At 45.3% G+C, this 19,994-nt stretch overlaps 1 protein-coding gene across 2 annotated transcripts in view; it reads left to right on the top strand.

Annotated features, from left to right (window-relative positions):
- The window catches only part of GMPR (guanosine monophosphate reductase), a 52,020-nt gene that overhangs the window by 1,676 nt on the left and 30,350 nt on the right, over window positions 1–19,994 (top strand). Inside the window, exons 1-4 of one of the 2 annotated variants that reach the window (XM_072853323.1) lie at window positions 1,587–1,633; window positions 3,171–3,290; window positions 3,964–4,047; window positions 5,701–5,874. In XM_072853323.1, coding sequence (XP_072709424.1) covers window positions 3,246–3,290; window positions 3,964–4,047; window positions 5,701–5,874 — 303 coding nt within the window. In that variant the 5' untranslated portion in view covers window positions 1,587–1,633; window positions 3,171–3,245. Of the gene's footprint in view, window positions 1–1,586; window positions 1,634–3,170; window positions 3,291–3,963; window positions 4,048–5,700; window positions 5,875–19,994 lie in introns of those variants that run through there. The other variant, XM_072853322.1, reaches the window with a different exon arrangement.

Genomic DNA, 19,994 nt, shown 5'->3' with positions numbered 1-19,994 from the left:
TTGAGAGCAACAACTAAGCAAAACTTTTTTACCATTATGAAGGTGTAAGATTGGAGAGGCCCTCTCAGTAGAAAGGTAATCTCAGGCTAGTCGTTTTTAATTTACAAAGAATGGTGTCCTGGCTGAGTAACTCCTCATCGCGTGCAATTACTGCTCATAGGCCCGTAGGGCCTTTCTGGCCATTTGCTTGGGGACCTATGGTCCGTCTTTAAAATTCACTGTGCTTGCCTGGCAAACAGGTGGAGCTGTGCTCCACCGAGTGACACATGGCTCCTTCAAGTGCACTGTTTTGTATATTTAGCTGCCTGCAGGCTGTGGGAAGAAGGGCTGCTGGGAAGGGAAAATGATAGGAGGAACACGAGCTGATATGGCAGGGTTGTAACGGGTGGCTATGATGAACTGTTAAAAACATTTCACATGAGAAGAAGTGCATGTCATGATGGGGGGTCAGTGAAAACTGATGAAGGTTAAGAAATTGGACACCATCACTGAGGCTGTAGCAACAGGAATAAACAGTGTCTGTGAGAGCCGGATCTGAAATAGACAGCCCCAGTCTGCTTCAAAACAAGAATATAAATAAATAGTTCTGGCAGAGGAACAGAGGCAGCATACTACAGTGCCTGTTACCCAGCAAGCTGCTGCTTTGAAGCTTATATCAGCAAGCGTCTGCTTCTCTGGTGTGAATGCCTCATTTTGCACAAGGATAGCTTTCTATGCAGTAACTAGGATTAAGTCAGCTTCTTAGAGAGGCAGTTCAGGGGTATTTGCAGCTCTTCTTGTAGGTCTGCTATGTTGGTACTTGTTTTTGGTTCCTTGCACTGTCTTCATTTTCCATGACTGCTTTCTCTTTTTGAAAAGATACCAGAAAATTTGAAGCTTGAATTCAAGTGTCAAAATCGGTTAAAGCAGTGATTGGAGTGGGAGCAGCATTATCTGTCTGCGGGGTCTTGGTACTCACATAGCCTGCTATTCTTGCCTTTGCCGGACTTGCCTCTGCAGGCTGGCCATTTTAAGTTCACCAGACAAGTGTCCTGTAGGAAGTCTAGTCATTAATTTAAATTTGTAAATTCAAATAAGTCCAGGGAGCTTTAACAGAACAGGCAATGTCCTAGTACTTTCATATGTCAAAGGTCTAGGTAGGAGTTACAGAATACATTTCATGATTTTCTTTCTAAAGAAACTTTTACTGTTGTTGAGTGATGGTGAGCAATCCTAGAGTCAGAAGTTATTTTCTCATAATGCATAGAACAATAAGCTATAAATTAGCTGTTACGACTCAGGAAAGAGACAAAGAGATGGTCAGAAGCGCTGCTAGAGGAACTAATGAAAATCAGTTAGCTTTGAGAAGGTAGACAAGGGAAAGAGTCTTTCAAAACTTGCCTCATTCTTATGTTCTCTTCCCAGACATCTGCTACTGGCTGCTTGGAGAACTAGGGCAGCACATAAACATCTCCAACCCAGTATGCCATTTCTCCCCTTCTTATAGAACAAAAGCCTCATTAGGGGAAGTCCTGCAATTATCCCTCATAAATGCCTGCTGTTACAGTATTATCAGTTGTGTGGATAATTGCATGAGATCCATCTGGCTGGCTGGCTAAAGGAAGTCACATATGAGAAGTTACAGTAAGTGGAGGTGAGAATCGCTGAAAGAGTAATGGCCTTGTGTTCCTTGCATAGCTTTGCATCTTGCCTCAGTCTTTTCTTAAACATACTCTTCTTCTCTACCTCTTTCTTAAGTTCATTTGAAAGAGATGTTTTTCCTCTGTAAAACTGTAAGGCAGTGGTTCTGGTACTATTATCTGTGTAGAACTGGTTGTGTGATATTCTTGTCTTCTTCTCCTTGGTTCTAGTTAATAAATTGCATTAAAAGGGAGTAAAATACATTAAATTTTCATACTTATTTCATACCTATCTTCTTCATACTGTTTTCTCATGTAAGCTGCAGCTGAAATTCCCATGAGAATGTTATGTCATCAGTGATGGGTGGAGAATTGGGCGCCTCTGATAGTAAATGGGAAGAAGGGTGAGTTTCCATTAAGATGTATCTTAGCTTGTTCACCAAAGTGACCTTTCCCTTATAAGCTTATACAAAATGAGAACCTGTTTCACAATGTATCACTGAGGTACCAAGTTCTTTTTCTTATAAAAAATCAGTAATAAACCCTCCACCATATTAATCAATCAGAATATACCCTGCAATATGACTGCTCAAAATATATTGTAAATAAATAAACAAAGTCCTATATTTTATATATTGCTTCCTTTCTGGTGATGGATTTCAGTTCACTTCAGGTCTCTGAATATTCCTGGATTAAAGCTGAAGTGAGGACTAATGAAAACTATGAAAGAGCCTTCATTTTCACTGTTACTAAAGAGACTAACCTAATATCTTAGAGTTGTGCATTTCTTAGAGGGTTTTTTTTCCCCTTTTGCAAGATGCTAAGTAGGCCAATGGGAACTGATCTAAATTTGATATTACCTCTTGCAAATGTAAGGAACAAAATGCCTGATGTTACCATGATCATTTGAGGATGCTGAAGAAGAAATAACTTTGAAGGTGAAGGCTGATGCAGTTGTAAGAAATTAACTTAGAAACTAGCAGCCTCATGGTTGAATAAGCCAGGGTATGATTGTTTGTATTGTATGGCAAGAGTGCTGGTAACCATAGCCAAAAGTAAAAGCTTGCTTCATTATATTGTCGTTTACATTAAAGACTGGGGCAAAGCCCTCTATGCCCTGGAGACAGAGGGAGTTCCAGTTCTGACTTCTGTGGAGTTAGGACTTCAACTTGAGTTTCTCAGGCAGCCAAACAAACAGCTGAACTTATTTCTGTATAAAATAACCCACAATCCTCATTGTCCTCTTTCCTTTCCGACCCCTTCTGACTTGTTTCTTTTTTTTTTTTTAATTTTGATTCTCTTTTTCTTCAGCAAGAACTCTCTTTAACACAGAAAAACATTATTTTACTTTTTTATTTTCTTTGTTATTTGGAAGGCAGAAGTTGTAACAAAATAAATAAATTGAGGTAATAGTGGAATGAAGGAGGAAGAACAGGAAATGTGAGGAAAATGAAGAAGCAGTATTCAAACCTGCTGTATCTGAAGTCAGTGGCAAAACACTTGTTAGATTGCAATCAGTTACTTAAAAGAATGTGTGCCTATTCGTTGCAGGTCGACCTCACGCGCACCTTCACCTTCCGCAACTCCAAGCAGACATACACAGGAATTCCCATTATAGTGGCAAACATGGACACTGTGGGGACATTTGAAATGGCTGTGGTTATGGCAAAAGTAAGTCTTGATTCTCATTTCTCCACCAACTGGGAAGTCACTGGGTGACAGTGAGCAGCCTTTGTTAAGTTTTAGCTGTGTTGGAGAACAGGGGGGCACGACTTAAAAAAATCCAGAACAAGAAGGTGTGGTTTCACTGCAAAGCAGCTGTGCTTTTACAGTAATACAGTTACCAGGGGCAGGGCTCTAGATATAAGATAGTTTCAGTGGAAATGCTTACTGGGAAGCTTCCATCTTGGGTGTAGCTCAGCTTCAGGTGGAGTTTCTAGAGCTTAGTTTTTGAGGTGTATATTGTGCTCCCTTCCAGAAAAAAATTATTAGCTGACAATGGTTTTGGAAGTGTAGGTTACTGGATAAAGCTGCAGCAGTCAGGAGTCATTAGTTAATTAGCCTCTGGCCTCAAGGCTCACCTTAATTTCTTGCAGCACGTTCAAAATATTGACCATAACTTCATGAAACACATCAGAAACCTGATCCTGAAAGGTCGGCTAAGTATGCTAAGTTACCTTTGAAGAGCCATTTGGAGTTGCCTGGTCTGTTATTCACTGTTACTATTTCTTTCAAGCAGGATGAACCTATACTTAAAATGGGAATTTCTGATATCTTGTTATTCTGCAGCTGAGGGAAAGATGACTAACTTGGACATTAATATCAGTTTTCTTATTTTTGCTAGCATGCAATGTTCACTGCAATTCACAAGCATTATTCTCTGGAAGAATGGAAACTGTTTGCTGCCAATCACCCAGAATGCCTTGAGGTACATTTTCGTACTGTAAATTATTATGGTTTATTGCTTCGTTCTGAACTCACATACACTGGAGTCTCTTGGGAATACTGTTGTCAAGTGAGGTTTTGGGGAATGAAGATATTTGCTGTTCTTAAATGCATCAAGGGAAGTGGCTTGTCCTGGTTTAAAAAGAATAGCTATGTGAGTCCATTATGAAAGTGCTTATATGAAGATGCAAAAAAGCAAAGTTTATATATGCCTGGAATAGAAACAGAGAAGTATCCTGAACAAAGAAGGAGGAAATACTTGGGAACAGGTCTAACTGCTGTGCTTCTGTTGGTGTTGAGAGCTGTGGTAGTGCTGGTGAGGGAGAAGCTCAAGACCACAAATGTGAATAGCCTTGAGTAACCCAACCACAAGCTGGCCCTGCATGCCCTTGTGCTAGGCAGAGTCTTTGCTATCAGGTGTGCAAGCAGAGGCAGGGCCTGCAGGCTGGAAGGGCCCAGGTGCTGGGCCCAAGCAGGGATGACCATTGAAAGTTGTCAGAGCATATGTGTCCTCCATTTACCTCCTTGCACTAGAGCCCACGCTATGCTACTACTAGCTGTGCTGCCCAACTTGTTCAGAGGGTCCTAGCCTGAGCCATTACCGAGAAACACCATTTAGTAGATTTAAACATTGACTTAAGTTCTGACTTTTTTGTACTCATATATCTTCTGTGTTCTTCTGGCGGGCCCCTACACCAGGAGAGGCAGTATAAGAGCGTGCCTGGCTGTCTCCCCTCCTCCTCGGAGTTCAGTGCAGTTTTGAAACTTTTTCTGTATAGAAAAGAATACCACACAGCTGTATTGTATCTTTACCTGTGGCACATTTTAGAATTATATTATAAAGGCTATTGATTACAGGATTGTCTGAAAGCCAGCCTATCACTTAAGTTCATCAGGGTTGCTTATATGCCACTATAGGGTAGAAAGTGGTCCCAGGAATATCCTGTGTCTGAACACTTTGGTACTTGGCTCATTTGTGGTTCATGATCACTGGAGCAGCATCTCCTAGTGATTAAATACTGACTTGCTCTGTGACTGTGGATCTCTGCAGAGGTTTTGTGGGCCAACAGCTGTGGAAACTATTTTTCTATTGGAAAGAACTCATAGGAAGACAAAGGAGGAAGCAAACTGCTTGTTTTCAATGGTAGCTGAGCCTGCTTGAGCAAGGGGTTTGGACTACACAATCTCCAGAGGTCCCTTCCAAACTCAACTCTTCTGTGATTCTGTAGATCAAAGGAGTGCTTGATGAACTTAAAGACCCAGATTCCACTCTCTGATGGTGGAATTCTGCCATTCCGCCTTCCTGGAAATATACCAAGTTAGGGCTTCTCCTGTGTTTGTGTTGAGTATGGCTGAACCTTCATCCATCTCAGGTGATTATATTTGCCTGTGAGAATCCACTAGTGAATAAAGAGCTGATAAAATGCTAATTTTGCTTTACTTTAGAGCCTTTAAACAAAACAGAAGTAACACATTGATATTCCCAGGAAAGTATTTATTTCATGTTATATAGTATGATTTTCACTAGTTTGCAGCACAAGTCCTCCCAAGACTATGCAAAAAAAGACATACGCAGTGTGTGTTTATTCCAGTTTTTACAAACTACTACTCCCTTTTGGTCTCTCTGTCTTTCTAGCATGTAGCAGCAAGCTCAGGTAGCGGAAAAGCTGATTTGGACAAGTTAACAAGTATTCTAGAGGCCATTCCACCTATCAGATACATCTGCCTGGATGTGGCAAACGGCTATTCAGAGCACTTTGTGGAGTTTGTGAAGTCTGTCCGTGCCCTGTTCCCACATCACACCATTATGGTAAGTGTGTAGAAGGGCTGGAGGGGGTGTGTGGGAATTCTGTCCAGGAACCCAGGACCCAGAGTTTGCTTGGTAGGCATCAGAAGCTCTGTGATAGCTCCATCAATTTCCGAGTCCTCATTTTAAAAAAGGAAAGAAAGACAGACAGACAGAAAGAAAAAAATGTCTGACTCAAACCTCTTGTCTTCCAGACAAATACATGTAGACAGATACCCTTCTGAGAATGTAGAGGGCAGCTCTATTCTTCTACCCTTTCAATTCAGCAAGATGTTGACTCTGAGCCAAATGACGACTGTTTAATAACATGTTGGCATTGTCAGTCTTCCATTGCCGATAATTTCTGTGGGAATGTTTAATGTGTGGTCTGATACAGCAGTTTGATGTTGGCATGGCAGGCTGGGTGGATCCAATTTTTTTTCCTACTCACATCCTCCTTCCCACACCAGATGTGACCTCTAATCATAAAGTGTGTAGGTTTATTTTGGTGATTCCAAGCTGAGGTTTGCTGTGGGAATGCGCCAACGTTTCTGGCTCGTTGAGACCAATGGCTGTTTTCATCTATTAGATCACTATGAAGACAGCTGAATGTAGACTAATTCTCGCCTGTGATAAGAATCATAGGGGTGCTGTGCAGTTGTGAATGGGGTCATCAGGGAGCAAAATAGTCCATGCCGGGGCTTTTCATGCACCTTCTGTGATGTTACTATCCCTTCTCAGTGTGCTAATGCCATGCTTCCTCCAGCCCTTTCGCACTAAGACTAGGGTGTTTGCATCAACACGGGACTCCTTGCAGCAGAGCCCTACTGCTCCTGCTTGTTTCCCAGGGCCCTTGAACAAAGGGATCTGAATTTGCTTCTATGAGAATAGCAGAAATTCTCAAACAAGCAGCAGATTCTTAATGAGGCTACTAGCCTTTCTTCAAGCCAGTGCAGCAAAAAATCATGTTTAGGCAACACTTTCTCACTGTTTCATGCCAGACACAAAGCTTCACGCACATAAAGTAAATGTGATGTAAAAATGGTCATAAGTGCACACTCTGACTCTGAACCACACTCTAGTTCAATAGGGAACTGCACATTCAAGCAGCTCAGGGGACACTACATTCCTTCCTTCCATGTCGGAGGAAGGTGGTGTTCTTGCCTCTGAGTGATGGTGGCATTGGAAAATGGAAGTGGGCTGGAATGCCTGTGGGGTTCTGGGTTACCATAGACTAATGAATAGGCGTCCTTCAACAACTACCAGCAGATGCGGGAACCTTTTTGGTATGGCCATATTTCCCATAGCTCTGGGGAGAGCTTTTGGAAGTATGGAATGATAGATGTGGGCTTTTTAAGCTTCCTGCTCCATGTTCACTGCAGTGAGGGAAGGAGCTGTTTCCTTGCTTTTGATCTGGAGTATTGTCCCTAGTGATGTGATTACTCCAGTGTCTTTGGCTTGAAGAGTCGTGGGAGGGAGCTTAAACCACATAGTTAAAAAAAAAAATCTTCCCTATCAGGAGTAGAAAGAAAATCGTGTGTCATCCCCTCTTCCCCCTCCCCCCCCCCCCCCCAACTGCTGACTTGGCTGACTGAGGAGAGAACTCAACCAAGATGAATTGCCCAGAAGGCACAGGAAGTCAATGTCAAAGTCGGATATCAAGCCCAGATTTTAGTCCAAGGTCCTTAAGCCAGTATCATCCACCTTCCACATCTGTTAAGCTACCTGCTTAGTTTCTCTGCTTCTGTGACTAAGGTTATTGTTACTTCAAGTCTCATTGTCCTGACAGCACCACCTGCTTGAGCACATATACAGCCCTGTCGTGGTTTAGCCCCAGCCGGCAACTAAGCACCATGCAGCCGCTCGCTCACTCCCCCCTGGTGGGATGGGGGAGAGAATCGGAAGAGCAAAAGTAAGAAAACTCGAGGGTTGAGATAAAGACAGTTTAATAGGGAAAGCAAAAGCCGCGTATGCAAGCAAAGCAAAGCAAGGAATTAATTCACGACTTCCCATGGGCAGGCAGGTGTTCAGCCATCTCCAGGAAAGCAGGGCTCTATCACGTGTAGTGGTTACTTGGGAAGACAAACACCATCACTCCAAATGTCCCCCCTTCCTTCTTCTTCCCCAGCTTTATATACTGAGCATGATGTCATGTGGTATGGAATAGCCCTTTGGTCAGTTTGGATCAACTGTCCTGGCTGTGTCCCCTCCCAGCTTCTTCTGCACCTGGCAGAGCATGGAAAGCTGAAAAGTCCTTGGCTAGTGCAGCAACAACTAAAACATCTCTGTATTATCAACACTGTTTTCAGCACAAATCTAAAACATAGCCCCACACCAGCCACTATAAAGAAAATTAACTCTATCTCAGCTGAAACCAGGACAAGCCCTGACCTGTTCAAGTGCCTTCTCTGATTGTAGCTTCTTTCTCTAAACATGGTTTAGTATGGCTCATGTTTTTCATCTCCTGCACAGGGATAATTTCCATTCCTGAAAGCATGCTAACAAACTTGGGGTGTTCAAAACCCTTCTGTTTTCCAGAGCCTCCAGAGTCTGTGCAGTCCCTGAAAGTCTCTGATTCAACTAGGGACACACACCTCTACCCCACTTCCAAATGAGTTTACACTCTGTGCCAAAATGGCCTTTTGAAGCTATTCCTGGCTGAAATGCAGGAGCTTGTCTAGGCTCCTTTTCATGATACTCTGGAAGACATGTCCTGCTGCTCCCTGTTCTGTCTGCTTTGATGTCTCTGTGCTATGCCTGCAGTATGCTCTCTGCTGTTGTGGCTTTCAAACAAAAGGGTTAGCAGTTAAATAGAAGGTATAAAAATAAAGAAGCTTTCTCATAGCTGAAAGTGATCTCCAGGACCTTACAGGCTGTCTTGTTTGCTTTCCTCAGCATGACCATTCATTCCACAGTCAGCTGCAGTGCAGGACATAACAGTAACCCAACGCCAGGTCTCAGGGAATGCATGGGTTCAGCTCTGAGGCTGAAAGGTGATGTGCAAAGCAACTGTGGTTAATGTAGTACTTCTCTGTGGCATACTCCAGTGCAGATGGAGGATGACTCTTGTGTAACAACCTTTCAAATGCATGTTTTTGCCTTTTTAAAATACTTGCTTTTATAATCACATTACCTTATTTTCTTCTGCCTGGCTCTGACACAAGCTCTTTTTCACTCCTGCGTTTCATATTAATTTACAAAGAAGATCAATTTCTCTATGGAACACAAAGGATGGGGAAGACAAACAGGGGCACAAAGGTACAACATGACTTGCCTTAAATCACTCATTAGATTCAGAATGGAGGAAGAAGCAGTATTCAAGTCTCCTGAGTGTCTCACAAATGCAGCACAGCCCCCCAGAATCAAGAATAATGGTCCAGTGGGGTGTTTTGCTGTAGCACAGCATCATGTGCTTGGGTTGTGCCTACTTGCTGAAGTCTAAAGCAAAACTTCAGTTGACATTCATGATGGAGGGACAGAGCCTTTATATTGCAGTAAGCGTAGTCCTTATTTATTAGTGTAATTGTAAACGTTAGGGCTCTTCCATTTCACTGGAAGTCTGTTTAGCAAGCTAAGGTATCTTTGCCAGCACGCTTTGCCAAGTTTTTATCCTGAATTTTTCTTTTCATAGTGTTCTCTGTTCATTATACAGAAGAAGCCCTAGGGAGGGGAGCAGGGACTGTGGCAGGAAGGCTGGGGCAGGAGCATGCTTGCAGATGCAGTAGCACCCGCAAGATGTGGGCCAGAGAGGGAGGCAAGCGGAATCGCAAAGCAGGAGCAGAGGAAAACAGCAGGGCCCAGAAACTCCCCTTGGAGTCAGTAGCAGAACTTCTCAGGGCCTTAATGGAGGCAGAATTCAGTCAGAGAAAGCCATGCAAACTGCTCCCAGTTTATCTCTGGAACAAGCAGCAGAGTCAGTCCAGTCATGGTGTGTCCACCAGGGTTGGGGTCTCAGAGCAGGGGCCAGCTGGGATCCCAGGATAGGAGACAGTGATGCCACTGAGGCTGTCTTGGGTCAGTCGCCATACTGAGTGCAAACACCCATCTGGTATGGCTCAGGCTCGCAAAGGGCATCATCTCTCCATCTTATGGTAAAGCACCCCTTACTTTGGTGGGTGGGAAGTGTCCTTTGGCAGTGTTCCTGATAGTGTGGAGGCACAGACTGTGCTTTTCTCTAGGATACAAGAAGAAAGTTTGAGAACTGTTGTCACAGACACTTCCCCCCAGCTTGATCCATTGCCATTTGCCAGCAGCTTTCAATCAGTGCAGCAGTGTTCCTGTCTTAGTCAGTGTGAGTCGGTATTTATAGCAGGCTTTTATGAGGCACAGTATCAGATGCCTGACTGAAATTCAGAGGTACTGCCCTACTGTGTTCACTAATTTTGTATCTCTGTCAGAGAAGCTGTAGCCTTTATAATCCTGTTAGGTGAAATCTTGATCTCATTAAAGTCAGTAGTGAAACTCCCTTTGACTTTTCTGAGGCCAGGATTTCCCTCAGGGCTGACCCACAGTTCAGTCATCCTGGATACTGCTGGAATGAGCCAGGGTGATGCTTACTTGAAACCTCACACTGAGTGATGGTACAGCTGAATGTCACCCTTAGTGTGTAAGGCCAGGCCCACAGCCAGGGTAATTTGTTGTAGCCCCTAATAACTGACCACACTGAAAGCATGATAGTTTGCCTGACTTTCAGTTGTTACTGATGCTGTTACTTTACTGCCAGGGGTAGCAAAGTTAGATTAGCAGTAAAGTAATTACTGGGCTATATCTCTTTCAAGAAAGCCAGTTCTGCAGCAGATTAGAAATGCATTGGCACACGGGCTCATCATTACTATGAGCATAGATTTCGCTAATACAATACTTCCACCAGTTACTGTGTTCCCTGACTACTTGCCCAAATACACTACAAAATGTATTGTCTGTAATGGCTTCTTTGTACAAGTTCCAATTATTTTACTTGCTTTATATTCTTAGTTAATTTTAAGGGGTTTCATCTCTATAGTCTCAGTCTTTCTATATTAACCTTTTCAGATTTTTTTTTTAGTTGAAGTATTCTGGCTTTACCTTACAGGTGGGCTTTCAAAAGCCCTTTTGCCTCTATTCAGCTGTCATACTGGCATCAATGGTAAAGCAAGCATTGGTTTTAGTGGAAGTAGAGTTCAGCTGGATGTGAGAAAACAACTTTCCCTGCTCTTCAGCTGTGATACTAGGGTCTCTTCACATACAGATAGCTGTGCCTCTCTTGTAGCGGTTTTTTTGTGCTCTCTGAGGTCTGCAAAAGGTACCTAAAAGAAGCAAGCGTGTTGTCGGCAGGTTGAAGTCTGCTATGTAGAGCTCCACATCTTCCCTGAAAATTTGTTAAGGATCTGGAGATTCAGAAAGACAGAAACCACTGATGTGTGTACATGCATTCCAGGAAAAAATATATGCTGGGGACATAAGTGCTTTTCCCTGCTAGGATGAGCATTTTGAATCAACATATGCAGTTCCAGCATTCTCTAGCAGTAACTTAACATTAAACGTCTGGTTAGCATTTCTGAAGAGACAGTTGACAACCCGCTATGCTCTGCTAATAAGAAGACACTGCTGTTTAAGTTAAATACATATTTGATCCCAAATCTCATGGAGCCACTGACTTTAATACCCGTTTGTTCCTGTTTATGAATCTGTTGGATGTACTCCAGTATTTCACTGAGTTGTAATGTGCTGTGTGTGATACTGCACCGGCAGTCATCTGCCTTCCAGATGTAAACTGCTTCCTTGATGGTGTAAGCAGCATGCTCTCCATCACCCCACCTTGCAGTGTACAACACTTAGTATAACAAATTACCACTGAGCAGAAAGGAAGCAGCACTTAGCTGGAAACACTGAACCTATTATATATTCTTTATTTCCCGACTGTTCTATTTTATTTTCTTTTTAATCAATATCATGCAGTTTTGAGCAAAGTTAAGTGGTCCTATGTCATAGACCACAAATTGCTGCCTAACAGTATCATTGTTTTTATAAGTGCCTCAGGTGGTGGCTTGTCAGCTGTTTCAGGCTAATAAAAGGGGAAAGTAAAATTCATTAAAAATAAATACATGGTGAAATAGGAGCCAAAAATCAGTAAGTGGAGAATAGGCCTTGCCCAACATTCTCTGGGTAGCTCCTGTTGACTTCAGCAGGAGTTTTGTTTCAATAAAAACTAAGAAAATATTAAGTAAGGATTTTAGGATTTGCCTCCTGGTCTGCCCGTATCAGTACTGCTACAAACACTTGCTAAGTCCTAGAGTATCATTACATCTGAACATCTCTAGATCCTAAATTCAGATGTCCACAAACAAATAGCCCATCTCAGTACAAGCATGAAATGGGTGATGCGGGCAATGGGACTCGTGTTTCATGCAGATTTATTTTGTGCAGTTTTTCTAGTTAGGAACATGCCGTAGACATGAGACAAGCCACAGACCTGAAGTCCAAACCATACTTGGTTTTCAAACGTCTAATGGGATGATGGGCCTGATGAGATTCATCCCAGAGTACTGAAGGAGCTAGTGGATGTTACAGCAGGACCCCTCTCAATCACCTACCAAAGGTCTTGGGAGGTCCCTGCTGACAGAAAGCTAGCCAACATTGTTCCAATTTACAAGAAGGGCGTGAGGGAGGACCCGGCAAACTACAGTCTAACCTCAGTAGCTGGAAAAATTATGGAGAAGATCATACTGGGTGCTATTGAAAGACACTTAAAGAACAATGCAATATTCAGGCATAGTCAACATGGATTCACAGAGGGAAAGTCCTGTTTAATTTAATATCCTTCTACAATAAGGTCACCCACCTAGTGGATGAAGGGAAGGCAGTGGATGTAGTTTTTCTGGATTTTACTAAGGCTTTTGATGCTGTCCCTCACAGCATCCTTCTGGATAGGTTTTCCAGCTGTGGGATGAGCAGGTACACAGTGCGCTGGGTGAAGAACTGGCTGAATGGCAGGGCTCAAAGGGTTGCAGTGAATGGGGCTACAGCTGGCTGGCAACCAGTCACTGGCGGTGTTCCTCAAGGCTCAATTCTAGAGCTAGTTCTGTTCAATATTTTTATCCATGATATGGAGGCAGGAGTTGAATGCACCATTAGGAAGTTTGCTGATGTACTAAACTGGGAGCTGCTGAGGGACAAGAGGGACAAGAGGCCTTGCAGGGGGATCTAGATAGATTGGAGCATTGGGCAATCATCAATGGCATGAAATTGAACAAGAACAAATGCCAGATTCTGTACCTGGGGTGGAGTAACGCCGGGCACAAGTATAAACTGGGAGAGGAGTGGCTGGAGAGGAGCCCTGCAGAAAGGAATCTGAGGGTGCTGGTTGACAGCAGGCTCAATATGAGTCAGCCCTGGCAGCCAAGAGGGCAAACCACATCCTGGGATGCATCAAACACAGCATAACCAGCCGGTCAAAAGAGGTGATTATCCCGCTGAATTTAGTGTTGGTGCAGCCTCACCTTGAGTACTGTGTGCAGTTCTGGGCCCCACAATTTTAAAAGGATGTTAAGGTCCTTGAATGCATCCAGATGAGAGCACCAGAGTTGGTGACAGGGCTGGAAGGCATGTCCTGTGAGGAGCGGCTGAGGACACTGGGTTTGTCTAGCTTGGAGAGAAGGAGGCTGAAGGGCGACCTTGTTGCTCTCTACAGCTTCTTGAGGAAGGGGAGAGGGAGGTGCTGATCTCTTCTCCCTGGGATCCAGTGCTGGGATGTGTGGGAATGGCTCAAAGCTGTATCCCTCACAGGAGGTTCAGACTTGACATGAGGAAACATTTCTGTACCAAGGGGGTGCTCAAGCCCTGGAACAGGCTTCCTGGAGAGGTGGTCGATGCCCCATGCCTGTCAGTGCTTAAGAGGCATTTGGACAATGACCTTAATACCATGCTTTATCTTTTGGTCAGCCCTGAAGTGGTCAGGCAGTGGGACTAGATGATCATTGTAGGTCCCTTCCAACTCAATTCAACTCTCGTCTCGTTCTCTCCTCCCTCCTCTCTTCTCTCTCCTCTCCTTGAAAGTCACAAATGAGCTGTGAAAGTTTTACGCCGTAGCTGAACTGCATTTTGTATCCTGTATAAACATGGCCAATTGATGTGTTTAATAGAGGAGCTGCGCAGCTTCGTTTCAGTGAGAAATGGGGATGTGAGGGTGATAGCAGCAATGGGCTGTTTTTACAGTTTGGAAGAGTCGTTTGCCTCTCTGTGCTTTGGGCACGGATACAAATGTTCTAGGTCTGAAAATGACCAGCCTTTCCACCACACCAGTGTAGCCTCTGCTCACTTGTTTTTCAAAGCCTGTGTTTTATCTGTGGCGGTCTATTGGCATCGTCCATCCCTACCTATGGTTCTGGTTACACCTTAGCTTTCCTCTAGGCTGTGGCTGCTGAAATCATCCCCACCCACCCCCCGGGAAAAGGGTTTGTGTCCAGCCAGATAAAGTCCCTGGTCCTCCTGGCTATGTGGCCTCATGGACGTTAGCTCTGGTGCAGAGAGGAGATGGCTAATAGGGGTGGTCTCTGGGCTGCAGGGTTGGTTTCTGCCATGGCCTGAGAGAAGAGTAACAGCACGAGGTTTGTCCTTGGGAGCCGAGTGGCAGAGGATGCGTCAGGGATGCCCAGCAGCTGTCCCCAGTGCATGGCCACCAAGGGCAGGGACAGTCCCCTGGGGGCAGGGACTGCCTTGGGGCCAGCACCCCAAAGGCCTTCCTCTGAAGGATGCTGGGCGGCGGGTGGGGCTGCACACTGGGGGAGGGGGGCCGTCACCCCCATGGCACAGTTGTCGGGACAGAGCTGGCCTGGGGGGCAACCCGCAGACATCTGAGAGGAAGTCCTTGAGGAGCCAGCGGAATTACTTGGAGGGGGTTGAGAGAGGAAGACCAGAGGCTGGACAAGGCTGCTGGAGATGAGAAGAACCACCAACAGCTTTTCAACTGGAGAGCAGTGGCCAGACCAAGGGAATGCCTTCTTGAGGAACACTTGAGGAGCACTGCAAAGCTCTCTGTCCTCATCCCCTGCAGAGCCAGGGGCAGCAGCCATAAGAAATGGGATGCAGAGATGTTGCCGGGGCAGCAGCCATAAGAAATGGGATGCAGAGATGTTGCCAGGGGTCCCAGTGCTTTGGAGCACCCAGTGGTGTCCTGCCAGGCACGGGAAGGATTCTTGCCCCCAAGGTCGATCAGGCCGAGGGCATTTGGCCACTCTCATAAGCCCCTGAGATGGCCTCAGGTTGAGGGAGAATAGGGGTTGGGCATCTCCTGGGAGGCGTGACCAGCCTGTGGGACGAGGAGGCAGGTCTTGCTCACATGCTCAGGGAATAGGCGATCGCCAGCTCTGGGGTCAGGAAGGAATTTTCCCCCAGGGCAGATTGGCACTGGTCCCTGGGGGTTTTTTGCCTTCCTCTGCAGCATTGAGCATGACCACTTGTCAGGGCAGGGATCCTCTGGTCCTTTTTGGCTAGGTTACTGCCTGCTGCTCATGCACCATGAAGATGGCCTCTCGTGTCCTGCAGCTGGGGGGAGGAAGGCTTTTTTTCCCCCACGCTGGGCTAGCAAGTGTCTCCTGGGGTTTTTTGCCTTCCTCTGCAGCACTGAGCACAGCCCCTTGCCAGGGCGCCTTTGGGGCATTTTGGCCAGGTGCCTGCTGCTCCTGCTCCACAAAGGTGGCCCTTATGCCCTGCATCTAGGGGGAGGAAGCTTTCTAGACACCCGGGTGGGCCCCCAGGGTGGTCCCGGGGGGTTGCTTCTTGTCCTCTGTAGCATTGAGCACAGCCCCTTGTTAGGGCTCCTCTGGGCCATTTTGGCGAGGCTCTTGCCTGCTGCTCTGGCACCTCCAAGGTGCCACTTGTGCCCTGGCTCCCTCAGGCTCTCTTGCCCATTGCAAGTTTGTAGGGGGAGCGAGCTCTGCTCTTCCTTTGGCTCTCCTTCCCCAGGGGTTCTTGCTTGTGCAAAACAGCCCGTGCTTGGAAGGGCTCCAGGCTTGCTGCACCATCAGGAGCTGCCACTTTTCAGCACGCTCCCTGCATGCAATACAAGTGCAGGGCAGACATGAGAGTGCTTTTCATGCATTACTGGCCAAGAAGCACAGCAGAGCAGGTTTTGGAAGGCAAAAAGTATGCTTGTCATCGATATGTGTCATACTTGGGAAAATACCCCACAGTACCACACACTTCTTCTTTTGTGTGTGGTCAGTCCTGATCCTTTCTTCAAGTTCTCACTCTTCAGGAAACAGGGACTGCTTGGCCTGTATTCCTGCTGCTATTTTCTGTAGCTCTGTGACGTGCCTTTGCCAGACTGCAAGGGATGTTTTTTCAAGCTAAACTGAAAAAGCTAAACATCAGCCTGCTCCTGGCTACACATGTGCATTGTGTTAATGCTTGTGAGCATCGGCTCTGAAACAGATTCAGAAAAATAAAATTAAACTAAAATCCTGCTTCCACTTGTAACCTTTGTGATATGTGTCCTTGAAAGTGTTTTTGGAGCTGAAAAACCCCTGGCATTTCAGGCCAATAACAGTCTCATTGTTATTCAACTCATTGTAAGCGTGGAGAATAGATTAGAATGGAATGGAATGGTTATGCTATGGTATGCCTAGAGTTCTGTGTGACAAGCTATGACCGAAGTCTGAGGGGTCCATCCAGGAGAGCAGCTTTCTGCAGTACAGGTCCCAGGCCCATCCAGGAGAGAGGGGCAGAGACAGGCACACCTACAGCATCGCTCAGGCAGGGACTGAAGGCCCCAGGCTGAGCTGAGACTCCACATTCCCTGGGCCCTTGGCAGGAGATGGCCTGGGTGGGGGCCCCAGAGCAGGCCAGTCCCAGCCATTGAGGCCTATGAGCACCCCCAGGACCCTGGCAGAAGTAGACTTGCACTGCTCATATTCTCTCCTTCAGACATTGATGGTTGGCCACTTTGGAGACAGCATATTGGGCCAGATGGACCTTCAGTCTGATGGAGCATTGTTGTTCTCAGACTCTTTTGTTTTATTATGTTTTTCCAATGGAAAGAGCTTAGGCATTTCTAAAAATGAGTACAAAGAGAAAAAAAAATCCACAGGGAGATGAACAGGTATTGCTCACCTCAAAAAGATTTGCAGCCATTTAGTTCTGGAGCACTTCCTGCTTCAGAGTGAGGGCTTAATCTTTGAGCCTTGCTAGTGTCAGAGGTGTGGGGTTTTTTGCCATCCTGTGGAAACCCAGCTAAACTGGATGAACATAGAAGACTTTCAAAAACCACAGTTCACACATACTTTTTGCAAATTTGTTCAGATGGTCAAATTATCTCGAGACGACCCACAGCTTTTACCCCCATCAGAAGGTACATGCCTCCTTCCCAGAAAGTGACAGAGCCAGTGCCTAGGATGGGACATGATTACACATTAAATTCCTTCTGCCAGTGCAGGGCTGGGAAGAAATGTCGTCAGACATTACCTCAGTATGTACTTCTAGGGAAAGGAGGAGGTAGGCAGAAGAAGTAGGATAGGATAGGATAGGATAGAATAGAATAGAATAGAATAGAATAGAATAGAATAGAATAGAATAGAATAGAATAGTTCAGCTGGATGGACCTACAATGATCATCTAGTCCAACTGCCTGACCACTTCAGGGCTGACTAAAAGATAAAGCATGGTATTAAGGTCATTGTCCAAATGCCTCTTAAGCACTGACAGGCATGGGGCATCGACCACCTCTCCAGGAAGCCTGTTCCAGGGCTTGAGCACCCCCTCGGTACAGAAATGTTTCCTCATGTCAAGTCTGAACCTCCTGTGAGGGATACAGCTTTGAGCCATTCCCACACATCCCAGCACTGGATCCCAGGGAGAAGAGATCAGCACCTCCCTCTCCCCTTCCTCAAGAAGCTGTAGAGAGCAACAAGGTCGCCCTTCAGCCTCCTTCTCTCCAAGCTAGACAAACCCAGTGTCTTCAGCCGCTCTTCACAGGACATGCCTTCCAGCCCTGTCACCAACTTTGGTGCTCTCATCTGGATGCATTCAAGGACCTTAACATCCGCTTTAAATTGTGGGGCCCAATTGATGGGATTGCATTCCTGTACTGTGTTCCCCCACAGTATGGGAATGTAATTAGTGCAGCTGTAGTGAATTGTTTCAGGATGTGCTATGTCAGCATTCATTTGTCTTGTGCGGCCCTTTGCAGAGAGGAAAGCATGGTCTTAAAAGGTACTGGTTACCAGTTTGTTTACAAGCGTAACTCAAAGCATAGGTTTTAGCTGATAAATCCCATGTTGTTTGAAAATAAGGAGTGTCTTTTTTCCTAAAAGCCCTCTGGACAGGGGGTACTCCTGGCAAGGGAATTTGTCTCTAGCCTCACTCTGCCTGCTGATCCACCATATCCACATTTGGACACATGTAAGGGCCTGTCTCATCACATGGAGTACTGAAATTTTGGTGAATCTCAACATCAAAATGTTGAGATTCTTTAACTGAATAGACATGGTCTGGCAGCTTTCTGCACTCATTGAACCAGTTTTGGAAACTAATTACCATGTGTGTGCTAGAAGACTTTTTCATAGTTTCTTTTATTAATTAAAAAAAAAAAAAGAAGCTCCTTTGTACCTGAATAACGTCATCAGTAATTTCATCACACTGACATTCTCAGGTGGTTTCAGGTGAGCATGTAAAAAGCAAAAATCTTCAGTCCTTCTTTGCAGCTATCCTACAGGCATGTAGGGACTCTTAAAGAGAGGCAACTGCCACCTTGGTGGCACTGCCACCAAGAGTCGGATGGCGACCTGGCCAGCCAACTCCTTACCCACATCAGCATGATCAGCAACAACCTTCCTCTTCACTAAATGCCTGCGGAATTCATTTAAAAACCCAGCGACCTGTATTCACACTCCTGGAGGGTAAAGCTTATCCCCACAGACAGCAGTGCCACTAACTGCATCGCACTGATCCACCAGTGTTTTGTCTCTTGTAGCTTTTTCAGTGCCAAATCAGCTGATTTGGCACTTTCTCCAATTAAACTTCCAAAATGGAAGCTCAGTTAATGCCAGCTGTGGTTATTTTCTTTCCTAGGAGGAGACATCCATTTCTAAAGTGACTAGACTGACCCACCAGCTTCACGCTCAGAGCCTGCCCACACAGTGCATCCAGTGCTCACCCAGGCGGTGGAGGGCTGGATCTGCTGGACATGACTGCGTGGAGCTGGACTCCAGCAGAAAGGGAGTGAAAAGCCTCTAACACGTCTCGCAGGCTCTACCCTTTGTGCTTTGATGCCATCGAATGTATGAAACAGTGAAGTTCATGGCCAGGTCTTTTGAATTTAGATTGCAGAAAACCATGGTTCAAGAAATGTAGGTTTCCTTGTCGACATCATATTCTGGATTTCATGGCATCCATGAGCCAGAAGAATCTGTATCTCATGGTATATTTCTACAGCCCCCATACTCCCTACCAGCTGAAGCTCTGACAGAAGAGATAGCCCCTACATCAATAAAGCATGCTTGAAGAACTGCAGAGTAGAAACAGGTAACACAACGTCAGGTGGAGCACCATGAGTTTCTGCTCCAGTCTGGAAACATGGGAGTAGGCAAATGTTCCTGGAGGCATGAGTAGATCACAGGGTGACGATGAGCCATGAATGTGATACAGGCAAATGCATTTTTGTGTGTCAGGCAAGATGTTTCCATAGGAAAGGCAAGCATTGTGCAAAGTCCTGGTGAGAACTCACCTGTACCACTATGGACAGTTCTCATTCCTCAGGTTCAAGAAAGATAAATTCTGTCTGGGATGAAGGCAAACAAAGACTAAGCAGTTGATTAGGGGCATGGAGGGCCTACAGAAGACGAAGATGACTTGAAGGAGCAAGATAAAGGCTGAGAGGGCTGCCATCACTTTCAAGAAAGGTATCGAGGATGAAGGCCAAAGGAGGAGAAGAGCTATGGAAGTGCAAGGAAAAATACGGTAGAGAACACAAAACAATTCAGGACTTCTTTCCAAGAAGACCTCACCATAAACAGCATGCTCTCTACCTCCCTGCAAAGTTCATGCATAGGGAACCAAACCCCTTTCTTTCACCTGTGGCATCACCACAACCAAATGAATGTATATGGTATAAATTCCCTTATTTACATAGTCTCAATGTACATACCAATTTTGGCACCAAAGTACAAAAT

Source organism: Ciconia boyciana, chromosome 2, assembly GCF_034638445.1.
Source record: "Ciconia boyciana chromosome 2, ASM3463844v1, whole genome shotgun sequence".
NCBI classification, from domain to species: Eukaryota; Metazoa; Chordata; class Aves; order Ciconiiformes; family Ciconiidae; genus Ciconia; species Ciconia boyciana.
The sequence above is the reverse complement of the archived record's forward strand: the minus strand, read 5'-3'. Positions and strand labels throughout refer to the sequence as shown.